Source organism: Sinohyriopsis cumingii, unplaced genomic scaffold, assembly GCF_028554795.1.
Source record: "Sinohyriopsis cumingii isolate HCF-2022 unplaced genomic scaffold, ASM2855479v2 utg001752l, whole genome shotgun sequence".
In the NCBI taxonomy this organism is placed as follows: domain Eukaryota; kingdom Metazoa; phylum Mollusca; class Bivalvia; order Unionida; family Unionidae; genus Sinohyriopsis; species Sinohyriopsis cumingii.
Genome location: NW_028316044.1, coordinates 80,606 through 93,675, shown reverse-complemented (window position 1 = coordinate 93,675; position 13,070 = coordinate 80,606). Strand labels below are relative to the sequence as shown.

The window sequence follows — 13,070 nt, the reverse complement described above, 5'->3', positions numbered from 1 at the left end:
CAGTGTTAAGGGATGTATGTCTTTACAACACAGCATATCTTGCTCATATTGTTCGTTATTCTTTGGATTACAATGTTGGTATGAACATCAACACGACATTTTGATTTTATTGAACCATGCACAACAGAGTCAAGGATAAATTTCTATAAAGGATAGAAAGGATATCTAAAGCGGTTTATAAAACTTTGTTTTTGTCTGTATGGATTACATTTTGCTCTTACTGCATACAATGACGGTCATTATCATCGATATTGTTCGGAAGGAGGAAGAGAAAAATAACTGTTTATCTAATGTCTCGTGCTTTCAATGTACGAGCAGTTTTTGTTTGGATGTGAATTACATAATATATCATTTTCTAAAGGAAGGAAAGCTTGAATAATAATCATATTTAAAGTTTGATTATTTTTTTGTAAATATTTCATATATGATTTGTTTTCTTGCTCTGTCTTATTTATGACCATTTGGCTTTTTTCGTTTAGGTTTTATGTTTAAGGTCTTTGTTCTTCTTTTCCTTTGTATATCACACATATAACATTCTATATTACTGCACTGTATAACTCCGCTTTGCAATCTAAGACACATTTGTTTTTAAATTGTATGGGCAAGTCAACGGCAAAGTTGATAATTCATATTACAAGATGGCTATTATTGTAGAATTTGAAAATTTATACAATTTTGCAAATGAGTAGTTCATGTAATCTTTTGTTGAACGAATACACATCGATATCACTTTTATAATTCTTTTACATCGTTTTACGATGCATAACTGACTTAATTATGAAAACAACTAATTTTCAGATAAGAATAGCAAGTTCTCATTATTTATAGGTCCACCACAGCCTATGGTCACTTTTCTACCAAAAGGCACACAAAGTATTTATGTCGGTCTCACACAGAAACAAGAACCTGCAACACGGTACCAAATAATTGGAATACCTGATTCGGGAGACGAGACATCTGTTCAGAATGGCACATTCTCTACAAGTGAAAACATGACAATACATAACTTTACGACAACAGATCAACCCGGTACCTGCTTCAATTTTACGGTTCATGCGATCAGCGGCTTTGGAGAAGGTGCTTGCACTAGTGATGCTACCATGACAGATGGTGTTTGCTTTGGTAAGTTTTGAAATGACATAAAATAAACAAGAAAGGGTATCATACTTTAATTTATATATTGATCGCGGCAGACACCTGAATTTTAATATCTTGATGAGAATAATAGCATAGAGAAGGATCAGTGGGCTTCATCTCTGAATAAAGTGCCTATAATAAATTCAGGTATACAAAAGAAACAATACTTATGTACACAGACTAGTACTAATATATTGCGCTTACATCTTACTTGTTGTGATCTATAGCAATCAGAAAAGATAGCAATGGTCGAAACCTTCAAGGCGTTCAAGGACTAAAGTTGAAATGATAATTCTACTATCATTATCCACTAAATGTTAGAATGCTTTATGCTGGTGATCTCAATGTATGGTCTCAAAATATCTTCGTAAATAAATGACGGTTAATTTATATGTTGTTTCTTTTCTTTGGATAACGTAAATCGTAATGTACAAGAGAGAACATCCCCTGTTCTCAAAGGTCTTGGCCTGATATGTGTAAATTTATTGACGTTCTTTCCTGTATTAATTGGAAATCCTTTTAAACAGTTCAGAAAGTATTTTACGGACTCCGAGGTAAAAAAATCATTTTAAGATGTCAAAAACCAATATATATCATCGCTTAAATTGCTTCTTCGCCAAATGGATACCCGGGGTAGATATACGATGAGGACATAGGTTTTAGCATTTTTTCACACACACACACACACACACACACACACACACACACACACACACATGTATTTCTAGGCACATGTATTTCAATCATAGTTCAACTGATTACAGGTCCATTTAGAAATTAGTAAGCTAGTGTGTACCTGATATTGCAATACTTCCAAAACAATCCTATGGCATATCAAATTTCTTTACGATGGACCATGTATATGTGTTTGCTTATGCAAAACCCTGTATGTGTTTGATTCTGAAATTTCTTGTATGCGTTTGGTTATGAAACACACTGTATGTGTTTTGTGAGGCAACTAACCTGTACATCTGAGAACGTATTCGACAGAATAGGCAATTCAGAATACGCATGGACCGGCTTACACTGCCGCACTATAGCAAACAGTGGTCAGGAGTACCAAATAATTCATTTCCACATAAATTGTAAATACTGAAAATTTTGTCAGCAGCCAAAGAATTTGTTGACAAAGGATTTGGTTTTTAATGATTCGCAATTAATATCCAAAATATCAGAAGCTTTTAATTTAAACGATATTGTTCTTTCAAATCTCAGAGTCTCTGGAATGAAATTTACACAAGGGATTTCCTCTCTCTGACTCCATGGGTTTTCACCATTCTGAGCTAATGATAATAACAGCTGCATTACTACATACCTAAATGAGGTTTCTAAATATCACAATAATGTTCGAATAGCAGATTGTTCCTGTTGTGGTGTAGTAACATATAAAAGCTGTTTTACATCCTGATGGAGCTGGAGAGACGGGGGAAGGGAGTGAGTGGGACAAGGAGCAGAATAAAAAGAAGAAGAAAAATGAAATAAGCCTAACTATTGAAATACACGGTGAATAGCCTACACAAAGGCTATTTTTAAGCCACCGTGGGTTACATCACTCTGTTGTTGTAGGGTTTAACGCCATTTTTCAGCACACGATAAGCTATACATGGCGGCCAGTATTAATGGTGGAGGAAGAACCCATGAAAACCCCGGAAAGAACAACCGACCCACGAGAAGCTACTGGCAAGCTTTCTCACAAATCCACATTAGCCGAATCCGTGACGTGAACCCACGCAGACAGAGGTGAAATGGCAGTGATCCGTAACGGAGAGCGCTTTAGACCACTCCGCCGCTCGGGGCCCCCACATCACTCTACTTTCATTTTGTATATTCCAAGAAGTATGAAAACCTTTGCATTTCAAGGGGATGTTCGTTTGTAGTGAAGGGACCTGTTCTTATTCATAAAATGAAAATTAACAATATATATTGTAAAAACAGGATTGTAATTTGTCCAAGGAAGAAAATGACATCGTTGCATCCAATACATTACATCAAACTGTATATACTATAATTGATATGAAAGTGGATTATTCAACTTGTATGGTAACAACCTATATACCATTGTATGCGATAGCAATATAAAAGGAGATGATTATTCTTTTATTTCAATGTGTAATCCATCATAATTATCTCTTCTACCCTCAGCTCCATCCAAGCCACATGTTAGTTTCGTAGCGATAGGAACCCAGAGCATTCGAGTGATGATTACTATCGTCGACGGGCTAGCAACCAGTTACGAAATAACTGGCACGCCAGTTATTGGAGGAAATGATGTAATTAACAATGGAACGTTTCCGCGAAACCTGAACACAAGTGTAAACGTATTTACCAGTGACCACGAGCCTGGGACTTGTTTTAATTTTCGAATCATTGCAATCAGTGGTAATGGATCCGAGGCTGGTAGAAGTGAACCTGTCGGCGCCAGTGGGATATGTTACGGTATGTTAATCTAACTATTAACCATGAGAACACCCCATTTTCAGCTTTTCCTTGTAATGTATTACACGATTTACGAAAACGCGAATGGAGTTCAAGGCACTAGAATACTAGTATACTATGCATTTTATACAATGTGTTTTACTTACAATATTTGAATATTTCTTTGTTTAATACCGTTTAAAACAAGTTAAATCAAAATAATGTAGATAGACGAACCATTAGAATTTAATTCTGAACAGGAATATTTGATAAATTACAAATATTCATGGTAAACATTAACTCCATTTGTAGCACCTATACGACACAGTAAACCATAATTTGATTTAAATCGATAAAAGTTGTCATTTCGTCATTAACTGTAAATAATGATACTTTTGCCAGCGGCCAAACAATTTGTTGGTAAAGGATTAGGATTTTAATGTTTCACAAGTAATATCAAAAATATCAGAAACTTTTAATTTAAACGACATTGTTCTTTCAAATCTCAGAGACCTTGAAATGAAATTAGCACAAGGGATTTCCTCTCTCTAATTCCATGTGTTTTCTCCATTATGTGCCAATGACAATAACATCAGCATTACTACATACCTAAATGGAGTTTCTAAATTTCACAATAATTTAGGGATTGCAGATTATTTATGTTGTTTTGTAGTAACATTTAAGAGCTAATGTACATCCTGATGGAGCGGGAGAGAAACGGGGAAGGGAGGGAGGGGAACAAGAAGCAGAAGAAAAAGAAAAAAAAAGAATTAAGCCTAACTATTGAAATATACGGTGAATAACACACATAAGGGAAGTTGTAAGCCACCGTGGGTTACATCATTCTACTTCCATCTATATATTCCAAAAAGTATGAAAGCCTATGCATTTTAAGGGAATGTTCGTTTTTGTGAACGGGCCTGTTATTATTCAGAAAAGGAAAGTTAACGATATATATTATAACTTCAGAATTGTGTGTTGTCCAAATTAGAAAAACGACATCGTTGCATCCATTACATTACAGTGGATCATATGTGTTATATAATATATATGAAACTGTATTGTTCAAGTTATATGGTGATAACCGATATACCATTGTATGCGATAGCAATATAAAAGATGATCATTGTTTTCTTTTAAAATAAAATCCACCATAAGTATCTCTTCTTCCTTCAGCGCCATCCAAACCACATGTCAGTTTCGTAACGATAGGAACCCAGAGTATTCGAGTGACGATCACTATCGTCGACGGGCTAGCAACCAGTTACGAAATAACTGGCACGCCAGTTATTGGAGGAAATGATGTAATTAACAATGGAACGTTTCCGCGAAACCTGAACACAAGTGTAAACGTATTTACCAGTGACCACGAGCCTGGGACTTGTTTTAATTTTCGAATCATTGCAATCAGTGGTAATGGATCCGAGGCTGGTAGAAGTGAACCTGTCGGCGCCAGTGGGATATGTTACGGTATGTTAATCTAACTATTAACCATGAGAACACCCCATTTTCAGCTTTTCCTTGTAATGTATTACACGATTTACGAAAACGCGAATGGAGTTCAAGGCACTAGAATACTAGTATACTATGCTTTCTATACAATGTATTTTTCTTAAAAGAATAGTATAATATTTGAATATTCCTTTGTTTAATACCACTTTTAAAAAAAAATTAAATTAAATCAATGTATATAGACAATCCATAATAATTTAATTTTGAACAGGAATATTTGATACAAATATTCATGATTGGCATTAACTACATTAGTAGCACCTATATTATATAGTAAACCATAATTTAATTTAAATCGAAAAAGGTTGTAGTTCGCATTAAGGGAGTAACTATTTTTGCAGATCCATCCAAACCTAACGTTACCTTCATTCCGGAGAGTATTCAGAGCATTCAAGTATTGATTACAAAGGGCGAAGGACAAGCAACATCCTATGACATAATTGGCACACCAGTTTCGGGAGGGAATGAGTCAATACAAAATGGGACATTTCTCTCCACTGAGACTTCGATTGCACACAACTTTACTACTTCGGACCTGCCTGGAACCTGTTTCAATCTCAGATTGAGAGCCATAAGTGGCTCTGGAAAATGGGCTGGAAGAAGTGAGCCTGTGGTCAGGAAAGATGTATGCTATGGTAAATAGGTTTATCCGACAATGTCCAAAATCGTTATTACATTATATTCGACGCTTGAAGAATATAGCACGTAAACCCCCTCTTCATTCTTTGACTTATATAAAGCGAAATGAAATGTTTTCGATAGAACAAAAAGCTTTCAAGGAATGAGAATTTCTATTTCCTTATGTACATAATGAAATGTGTCGAAGACTAATTTTAAGAATGTTTCCTCATTGAGAAGCGTATCAATGTTTCTCCATAAAGAAACCATTCCCGATAATTTCAGTGACGGGTCCTATATCTAGACCAGTGGTACAACCCGAGATTAGGCGCCTAACAACCGGCATCAATCATTTGGTTTTCTATTGTGAGTTTGAACCATCATCAGATCCCACAGTGTTATATACAGTGATGTGGTACAAAGACCTGATAGATCCAGGGTCTCTACTAACGGCCTCTACACAGTTACAGTATTCCTCCAGGGAAACGTTTAGATCAATCACACTCCTGACCGAAAGAAATATAACACTTGGGATAACGGTAATAACTTTCTTTGAGTATAAAAACTAAGTTCAAATAAAGGAACATATATGTATATGATTCTACCTACTATTTACCAAGAAATAAACTTTCCAATATGAGATCATTTACAAGAACATGATCTCGCGTGCTGAATTATTACATCATTTTTGTAATTTAAAGTATAATACATGTGCACGGATCTTTGAATTACTTCTAGATTAAGATGTCGTTATTTTGACTTGGAAGTTTAATGAACCTTTAATTCAGCTTCATGTAATAGGTGTGATATTACACATTGAAATTTCTTATCATCAACCTTATAATCGAAACATTACGCCAAGTTACTATTCCCCATCCTGATGTCTTAAATTTATAACTACTTAAGCATATATGAAAGCACATGATTCATTTTTCTTTTGTGACGCTTTGCCCATACATTCGCAAATATTAATAACAGATCAGCTTTATTGTGAGAAATCATTTAATGATTCGTAAAAAATTCCATTTCAGTTATTTTGTACAGTCTCTGCAAAGAAACTTAACATTACTGTACCAAGTGAACCTTACTTCGCTGGGTTTAAGGTAATTAGTTTTAACATCAATCGCACATTTACTACTCTCTCTCTCACTCTCCCCTCCTTCTCTACCCCTACCTATGTATGTATGTATGTATGTATGTGTATATATATATATATATATATATATATATATATATATATATATATATATATATATATATATATATATATATATATATATATATATATATATATATGAAGTATACAAATCATATGGCGAATAACAATCATTTCAAATGCACTGGGTCCAGCAAGGGATCACGAGTGTCATGGATTGACTAAGATAAATGTAATACACCAACAACGAACAGTGCGAAACTAGTATCTACCTAGCCTGAGCACTTTCGACTTTTTAATGAGTATTTTTCAAACGCAAACACAAAACAAACAACAAAAACAAATAAAACAGAAAACCGTTATGTTTGCGAAACTTTACATGGCTGTTTCTACAGGAATAAAACCTTATAACTTTATTACCATTCAAATAATTTATTTCATTATTAGGACTTCTAAAATTGTATTCGTGGATTATTCTTGGATTCGTTTTGGATTTGATTCTTAATGAATTTTGAATCAAAATAATTTGAATAAACATTAATTAACTCTCTAAGCATCACTACTAGAACTAAGTAATGCACAATCACGTGATCATGTTTACATATAAAATATCACGTAGCCCCAGTATAACCTTGATAAAACCAATCATTTTACTCCGAGAAAAAAAGTTGTTTACTTCACTAATATCAGTTTACAAGTCGAGGGTCATTAACCGACACAGCGTCGATCTCAGCCTTATTATTCACACAATACAAATAAATTAAAAAAAACGTGTTCACGTGACTGCTATTAATTTTGAATTAAGGTTGGGAACCAGGTCAGCCATGTGTTTGCAAAAATGAACTGTGAAGGTCAAACTCTTTTCTGGAAAAAAGTATTGAGTTCATATTAAACAGAACTACATTATTTTGACATATATTGAAATTTTAAAAAAATAGATTTTAAAACGTACAAGCAAAATATCAGATATAACTTAAATCAAACATGCATAACACACCGTGAAACACTGGCCCTTCGTGGAATCATAGGACGCACTAAAGTTAAACCCTACCTAACAAACCTGTAGTAGCCTACCGGAGACAAAAACACCCCAAGAACATCCTAGTCAGGGCGAAGCTAACGCCAATCACTAATCAAGACCATCCTAGTCAATATGGCCCCTGTGACGATAAAAGGTGCAAAACCAGTCAACATATGATAGAGATCAGGACATTTTCTACCACGGTGATTAGCGAAAAACTAAACATACAAGGTCCAAACAAAACGAGCGAAACGGAGAATGTCATTTATCTTACCACATATAAGATCTGTAGCCTTCAGTGTATTGAAGAAGTTGAAAAGAATCAACCTTCATAGATCTGATTGGGTAACAAATAACCTGCACAGAAGCCCGGTCGCCTCCTCCCCTGTCCACACTTTCATTGACATAGCACTTATTGCAATTGCTCAGAAACCAGGAAAGAAAAGGAATCTTACTAGATAAGCCACCTTAGAACATTGAAACCAAACAGTTCAAACCAAGAAGATTAGAAAAAGAAAACCATGCACAGATAACATTATTTTCTGCAGCCGACACATTTTCTTATAAATAATTCTGTAAATTTGCTTAATAGCCTATGACAATAGCAATGAAATATGCTGTATATAATTTGCACTTACATAAATTTACATAAAATTACAAATGCCGTTATGGCTCATCAATTTCTCTGTCATTGCAAATATTTTCCAGTATCAGCAGCAAGTTAAAATACACTAGTTGAAACAAAACAAAGTTAAAAGGTTAATTCCTGTAGAAATGTGCCATGTAAAGTTTCGCAAACATAACGCTTTTTCTCTTTTTTTGTTTGTTTGTCTTGTCAGTGTTTTGTATTTACCTTTGAAAAAGACTCATTAAGGCTAGTTAGATAATAGTTTCGCACTATTCGTTGTCAGTTTATTGTATGGATTTTAATTAATAAACGACACACGTGATCCCTTGCTGGGTCCAGTGCACTGGAAATGATTGCCATTCGCCATATGATTTTTTGTATATATATTTGTGCAAAATCATCCAGTGAATTTTAAAATAAAGTGAGGAAGTGCTACGTTAATGGCAAATATACCCTGTTAGAGGTACATGTAAACACGTAAGACAATATATATTCTGTTAGTGGTAATGTAGGACAGAGATACTTAGTTTGTGGTACATGAAAGACATGAGATCTGCAATACACGTATAAATAAGAATCAGGCGAATGTAGTTAGCATACTTGTTCAACCTGCAAAATATAAATCCCAAGCTGTCTTTTTATCAACGTTAACATATGCGTAGTTCCCAAGCTATCATTTTAAAAGTTAGAATATCTTTTCTCCTTGTTTTACTTCTTTTAAAATCATATATCACAAAAGGAACATTTCTACGTAAATGACCAACTGAGAATGACCTCCTCTTTCAGACAGGTAAGAACCAATATAATCCATTCATCTTTCAGTAACGGTATTTTTTATCGACATTTTGAGAAAGAGCATTGCCACTTGGATTAGTAATTGTCTTATTGTTACTGTGTTAACATGTTGTGAAGTGTCCTCAACTGTTTCATGTAGTGTTGATTTTATTACATAATTTGGTATAAGCTACGTTTGTAAATATCAACAATAATATGTTTTATCACAACAAAACACAGATAACTCCTGATGATGACGTCAGCATTCAAGATTCAGAAGAAGCCACCCTTTACGTTCAATCAACTGTTCCCTTCAGCTGTCGTGATATTAACGAAGAATGCTTCTTGAACGTTAACATGCTCTACAATGAGAGAGAGGCGGACAACTGTTTATTTCCGGCCGCAGCAGCATTTATATATTGTGGTGTTCGTATCAGCTCACGAAGATGGAATGAAATATATAATTTAAGAATCGGCGTAAAACATGCACAAGATCTGCACATTATATCCAGAATATACAATATAAAATTTAAAACCGATGAGAAGTTTGGATATCATGAACTGTTTAGGAATTATATGATTCCTGTAGAGATCCAGGTGAGAGAGAAATATCAAAATATCAGTCTTTCCCAATTGCAATTTCTTGGCCTTGAATATTAAATAAAATAGTGGTGATACTTCCAGTGTCCAGCTGTAATAGTCATATAATTATATCACGGATTTTCTTCACGGTCCGAACTACGTTAAATTTTATACATTCCGGTGATATCGCGGAATCTTATTGCGTTTTATTTTTTTGAGAAGACAATACAATCTACTCTGCGAGAATATCATACCTGTATGTTTCAAATCAATATTTAGATCCTAGTACTGGTCTCCAGAACTGGTGTTAATTATAGCAGTGAGACATGTCAGTAATCTCATTAACGGACATTAATGTTGAATGTCGTAATCTTATTTACGGACATCAATATTGAATGTCGTAATCTTATTTACGGACATCAATACTGAATGTCGTAATCTTATTTACGGACATCAATACTGAATGTCGTAATCTTATTTACGGACATCAATACTGAATGTCGTAATCTTATTTACGGACATCAATACTGAATGTCGTAATCTTATTTACGGACATCAATATTGAATGTCGTAATCTTATTTACGGACGTCTAATTTATATTTTGTAACCTTATTAACCGAGAATAAATGTTGAATTTCATAATTTTGAAAACTAATATCAATGTTTAATTTCGTTATCTTATTTAATGGCATGTATGTTGAATTTTGTAATCATATCATCGGACATCAATATTGAATTTCGCAATCTCCTTGAAAGGCACAATGTTGAATTTAGTAACCTTATTAACTGACATCGTTATTGAATTTCATAATTGTATTAACCGGGAACCAATGTTGAATTTCGCAATGAAATTAACGGGCAAAAAGATTTAATTTCGGAATCACAATAAAGGGCTTAACTGAAATCCGAGTATTTCACCTTATATATGAGAGTAGAATATTATAAGAAGCTATAGATTTCACACAAAACAACACGCGTTTATCTTAGTATTTGAAATTATTTTCCAGGTCAATGTAAGCACAGATACGTCAAACCTGAATGGGAAAGAATGCCATGCAATCTCCGACCCTCATATGCTGACCTTCGATGGACGGTATGGTAGTAGTGGTAGTAGTTGCAAAGCTAGTAATATTAATAGTAATAGTAGTAGTAGTGGTTGATGTTGATATAATGGTTGCGTCGGTGCTCGTGATGGTTGCGGTAATGGCGTTCCCGATGAGCATACGAAAGTGAAGATGGATAAATAATTAAGGTGGATTAGAGACGGACATTACTTGAAAGAAGATTAGATTGCTCTTGTATATCCACACTGTACTGTAAGCAATACGTGATATCGCATACTGATTGTTTGCTCAATGGGAAGAATAATCGGAATATAATAATTAAAAAATAGCTATCAAACAATTCATATTTAATTCAGATACGTTAGCAAATTCTTCCTTGAGAAAATCCCAGAAAATTATGCTTCAGAAACAGGTGGCGACAAGCATAATGCTATAAATGGAGAATGATATACAGCAAAATTTGAGACAGTGAAAATTTAATAGATTTGCAAATTATATGCAGGCGTTCTAAACAGGGCAGATCTAATCCTAAAGATGCAAATAACTTAGAGTGCTGACCATGAAAAGGAAAGAGTCACTAAAGTATCCAACGACAAGACAGGTATTGTACATCAAGGGAAAAAGTTACTCAGATTAGATTCATATCTGCCATATTGAATGATGGGAAAAAGTTCAGAACTATAATATATAGTACATAACCAAGTGTAGCGATTTTGCTGCATACGAAAACATGGTTAGGAATAATTAGATAGTATATTTGATTAATTTAATGTCACAACAGAATAAACAGCGCTAATATCAAGATATAGCTCTGCTTCAAAATTGAAAAGAAAAAGACCGTAAATATTATAATCTCGTAAGGAAAGCATCGTGTCAAATGTGAAAGACGAAGACAAATGACATTGAATACTGAAAAGACAAATTAACTTAGCATAGAAAAAAGAACCTAGGATTGTTGAAATGGTCGAATATTGTTGAGTGATACTGCACAGATTGAGAGAGGGTCCTTCAATACTGGGTAGGTGACGTACTTTCAATAATATCATGTGAGAGAAATTTAATTAAGTTAACAAATTTCTATTAAATCTAGCAAGGCAATTGTCGGCACATCTTCCGCCTATGACGATGTTAAGCTCACATTGAGTTTATGATAGTTTAAATAATTCTGCAACAACACGGTCAAGATTTCTTTCTCCTTATTACAACTGCAACGGCTTAATGGAGAATATTTATTGATGCCATTTATTTTATGAGTTTATCGTGAACATGATCTTGGACAAGAAATACATATCAACTATCTGTATTTTCATCTTAAAATCTGAACATAGACATGTAAGCGTCTTTAAAATCATTGCATCCACATTTCAATTTCTCGTCAATATAAGACGTTTTCAATGTGATACTATCTCTTTTGCAACAGTATCATCATAATGTCTTATATCTTAATTTAATTAAATTTTATATTCAACAAACTTCATATGTAATTTGTGACCCAATCTGCGCCAAGAACAATTTGCTGATACGGTATTTAAGGAACGTTACGGTAAGAAATATGTTATACAGTTACAGTGTACTAAACCTAGTGGACAAGTTTATGACTAAGGAATGATTTGTTATCACATGACGAAATTAAACCATAACAAGGACTAAACAAAACTGAATTAGTCTTTATGAACGATGACATAATCTTGAGTTACAATGAAAAGTTTCTTTAAAAATCATTGCATCTTGAAACAACTGGATCGACTCATGTCTTTAAGTTCAGTGAATTGAACCCTCCTTCGTACATGCCTTCATTGAATACATACACTATACTATTAATAAATAACAAACCTTCCACATTCATAGCAAATGTTATCAAGAAGAATATGACAAGTATATACTGCCTTAACAATTAATTCGTTTGGGAAAGTTGTATTATTATAGGGTTAATAGGACCTTCACTCGATATCCATTGAAACATATCTAGCCATAGTAGATGCATGAGCTGAAAATCAAAAAAAAATATTCTGCCGACCGTTTAAAATTTTGTATCATGGTGATCACAACTTGAAATTGAAGTGTCTCTATATTTCCATACAAAGAAAAAGACTCGCCTGTATCGCGATGCAATGGTAAAGTCCCCACTGAGTCAACTATATTGTTAACAAAGATAGCCAAAT

General features: G+C 34.0%; 1 protein-coding gene across 3 annotated transcripts in view; it reads left to right on the top strand.

Moving 5' to 3' along the window:
• LOC149771584 (von Willebrand factor D and EGF domain-containing protein-like) overlaps window positions 1–13,070 on the top strand; it is a 40,954-nt gene that overhangs the window by 11,092 nt on the left and 16,792 nt on the right. For 2 of the 3 annotated variants that reach the window (XR_016418206.1, XM_089948296.1), the window contains exons 5-12: window positions 829–1,122; window positions 3,280–3,573; window positions 4,729–5,022; window positions 5,406–5,699; window positions 5,968–6,221; window positions 6,714–6,785; window positions 9,502–9,858; window positions 10,852–10,937. Coding sequence is in view for 2 of the 3 variants with exons in the window: in XM_089948296.1 (XP_089804422.1) it covers window positions 829–1,122; window positions 3,280–3,573; window positions 4,729–5,022; window positions 5,406–5,699; window positions 5,968–6,221; window positions 6,714–6,785; window positions 9,502–9,858; window positions 10,852–10,937 (1,945 nt within the window). In the remaining variant the exon portion in view is untranslated. The remainder of the gene's footprint in view (window positions 1–828; window positions 1,123–3,279; window positions 3,574–4,728; window positions 5,023–5,405; window positions 5,700–5,967; window positions 6,222–6,713; window positions 6,786–9,501; window positions 9,859–10,851; window positions 10,938–13,070) is intronic. The other variant, XM_089948297.1, reaches the window with a different exon arrangement.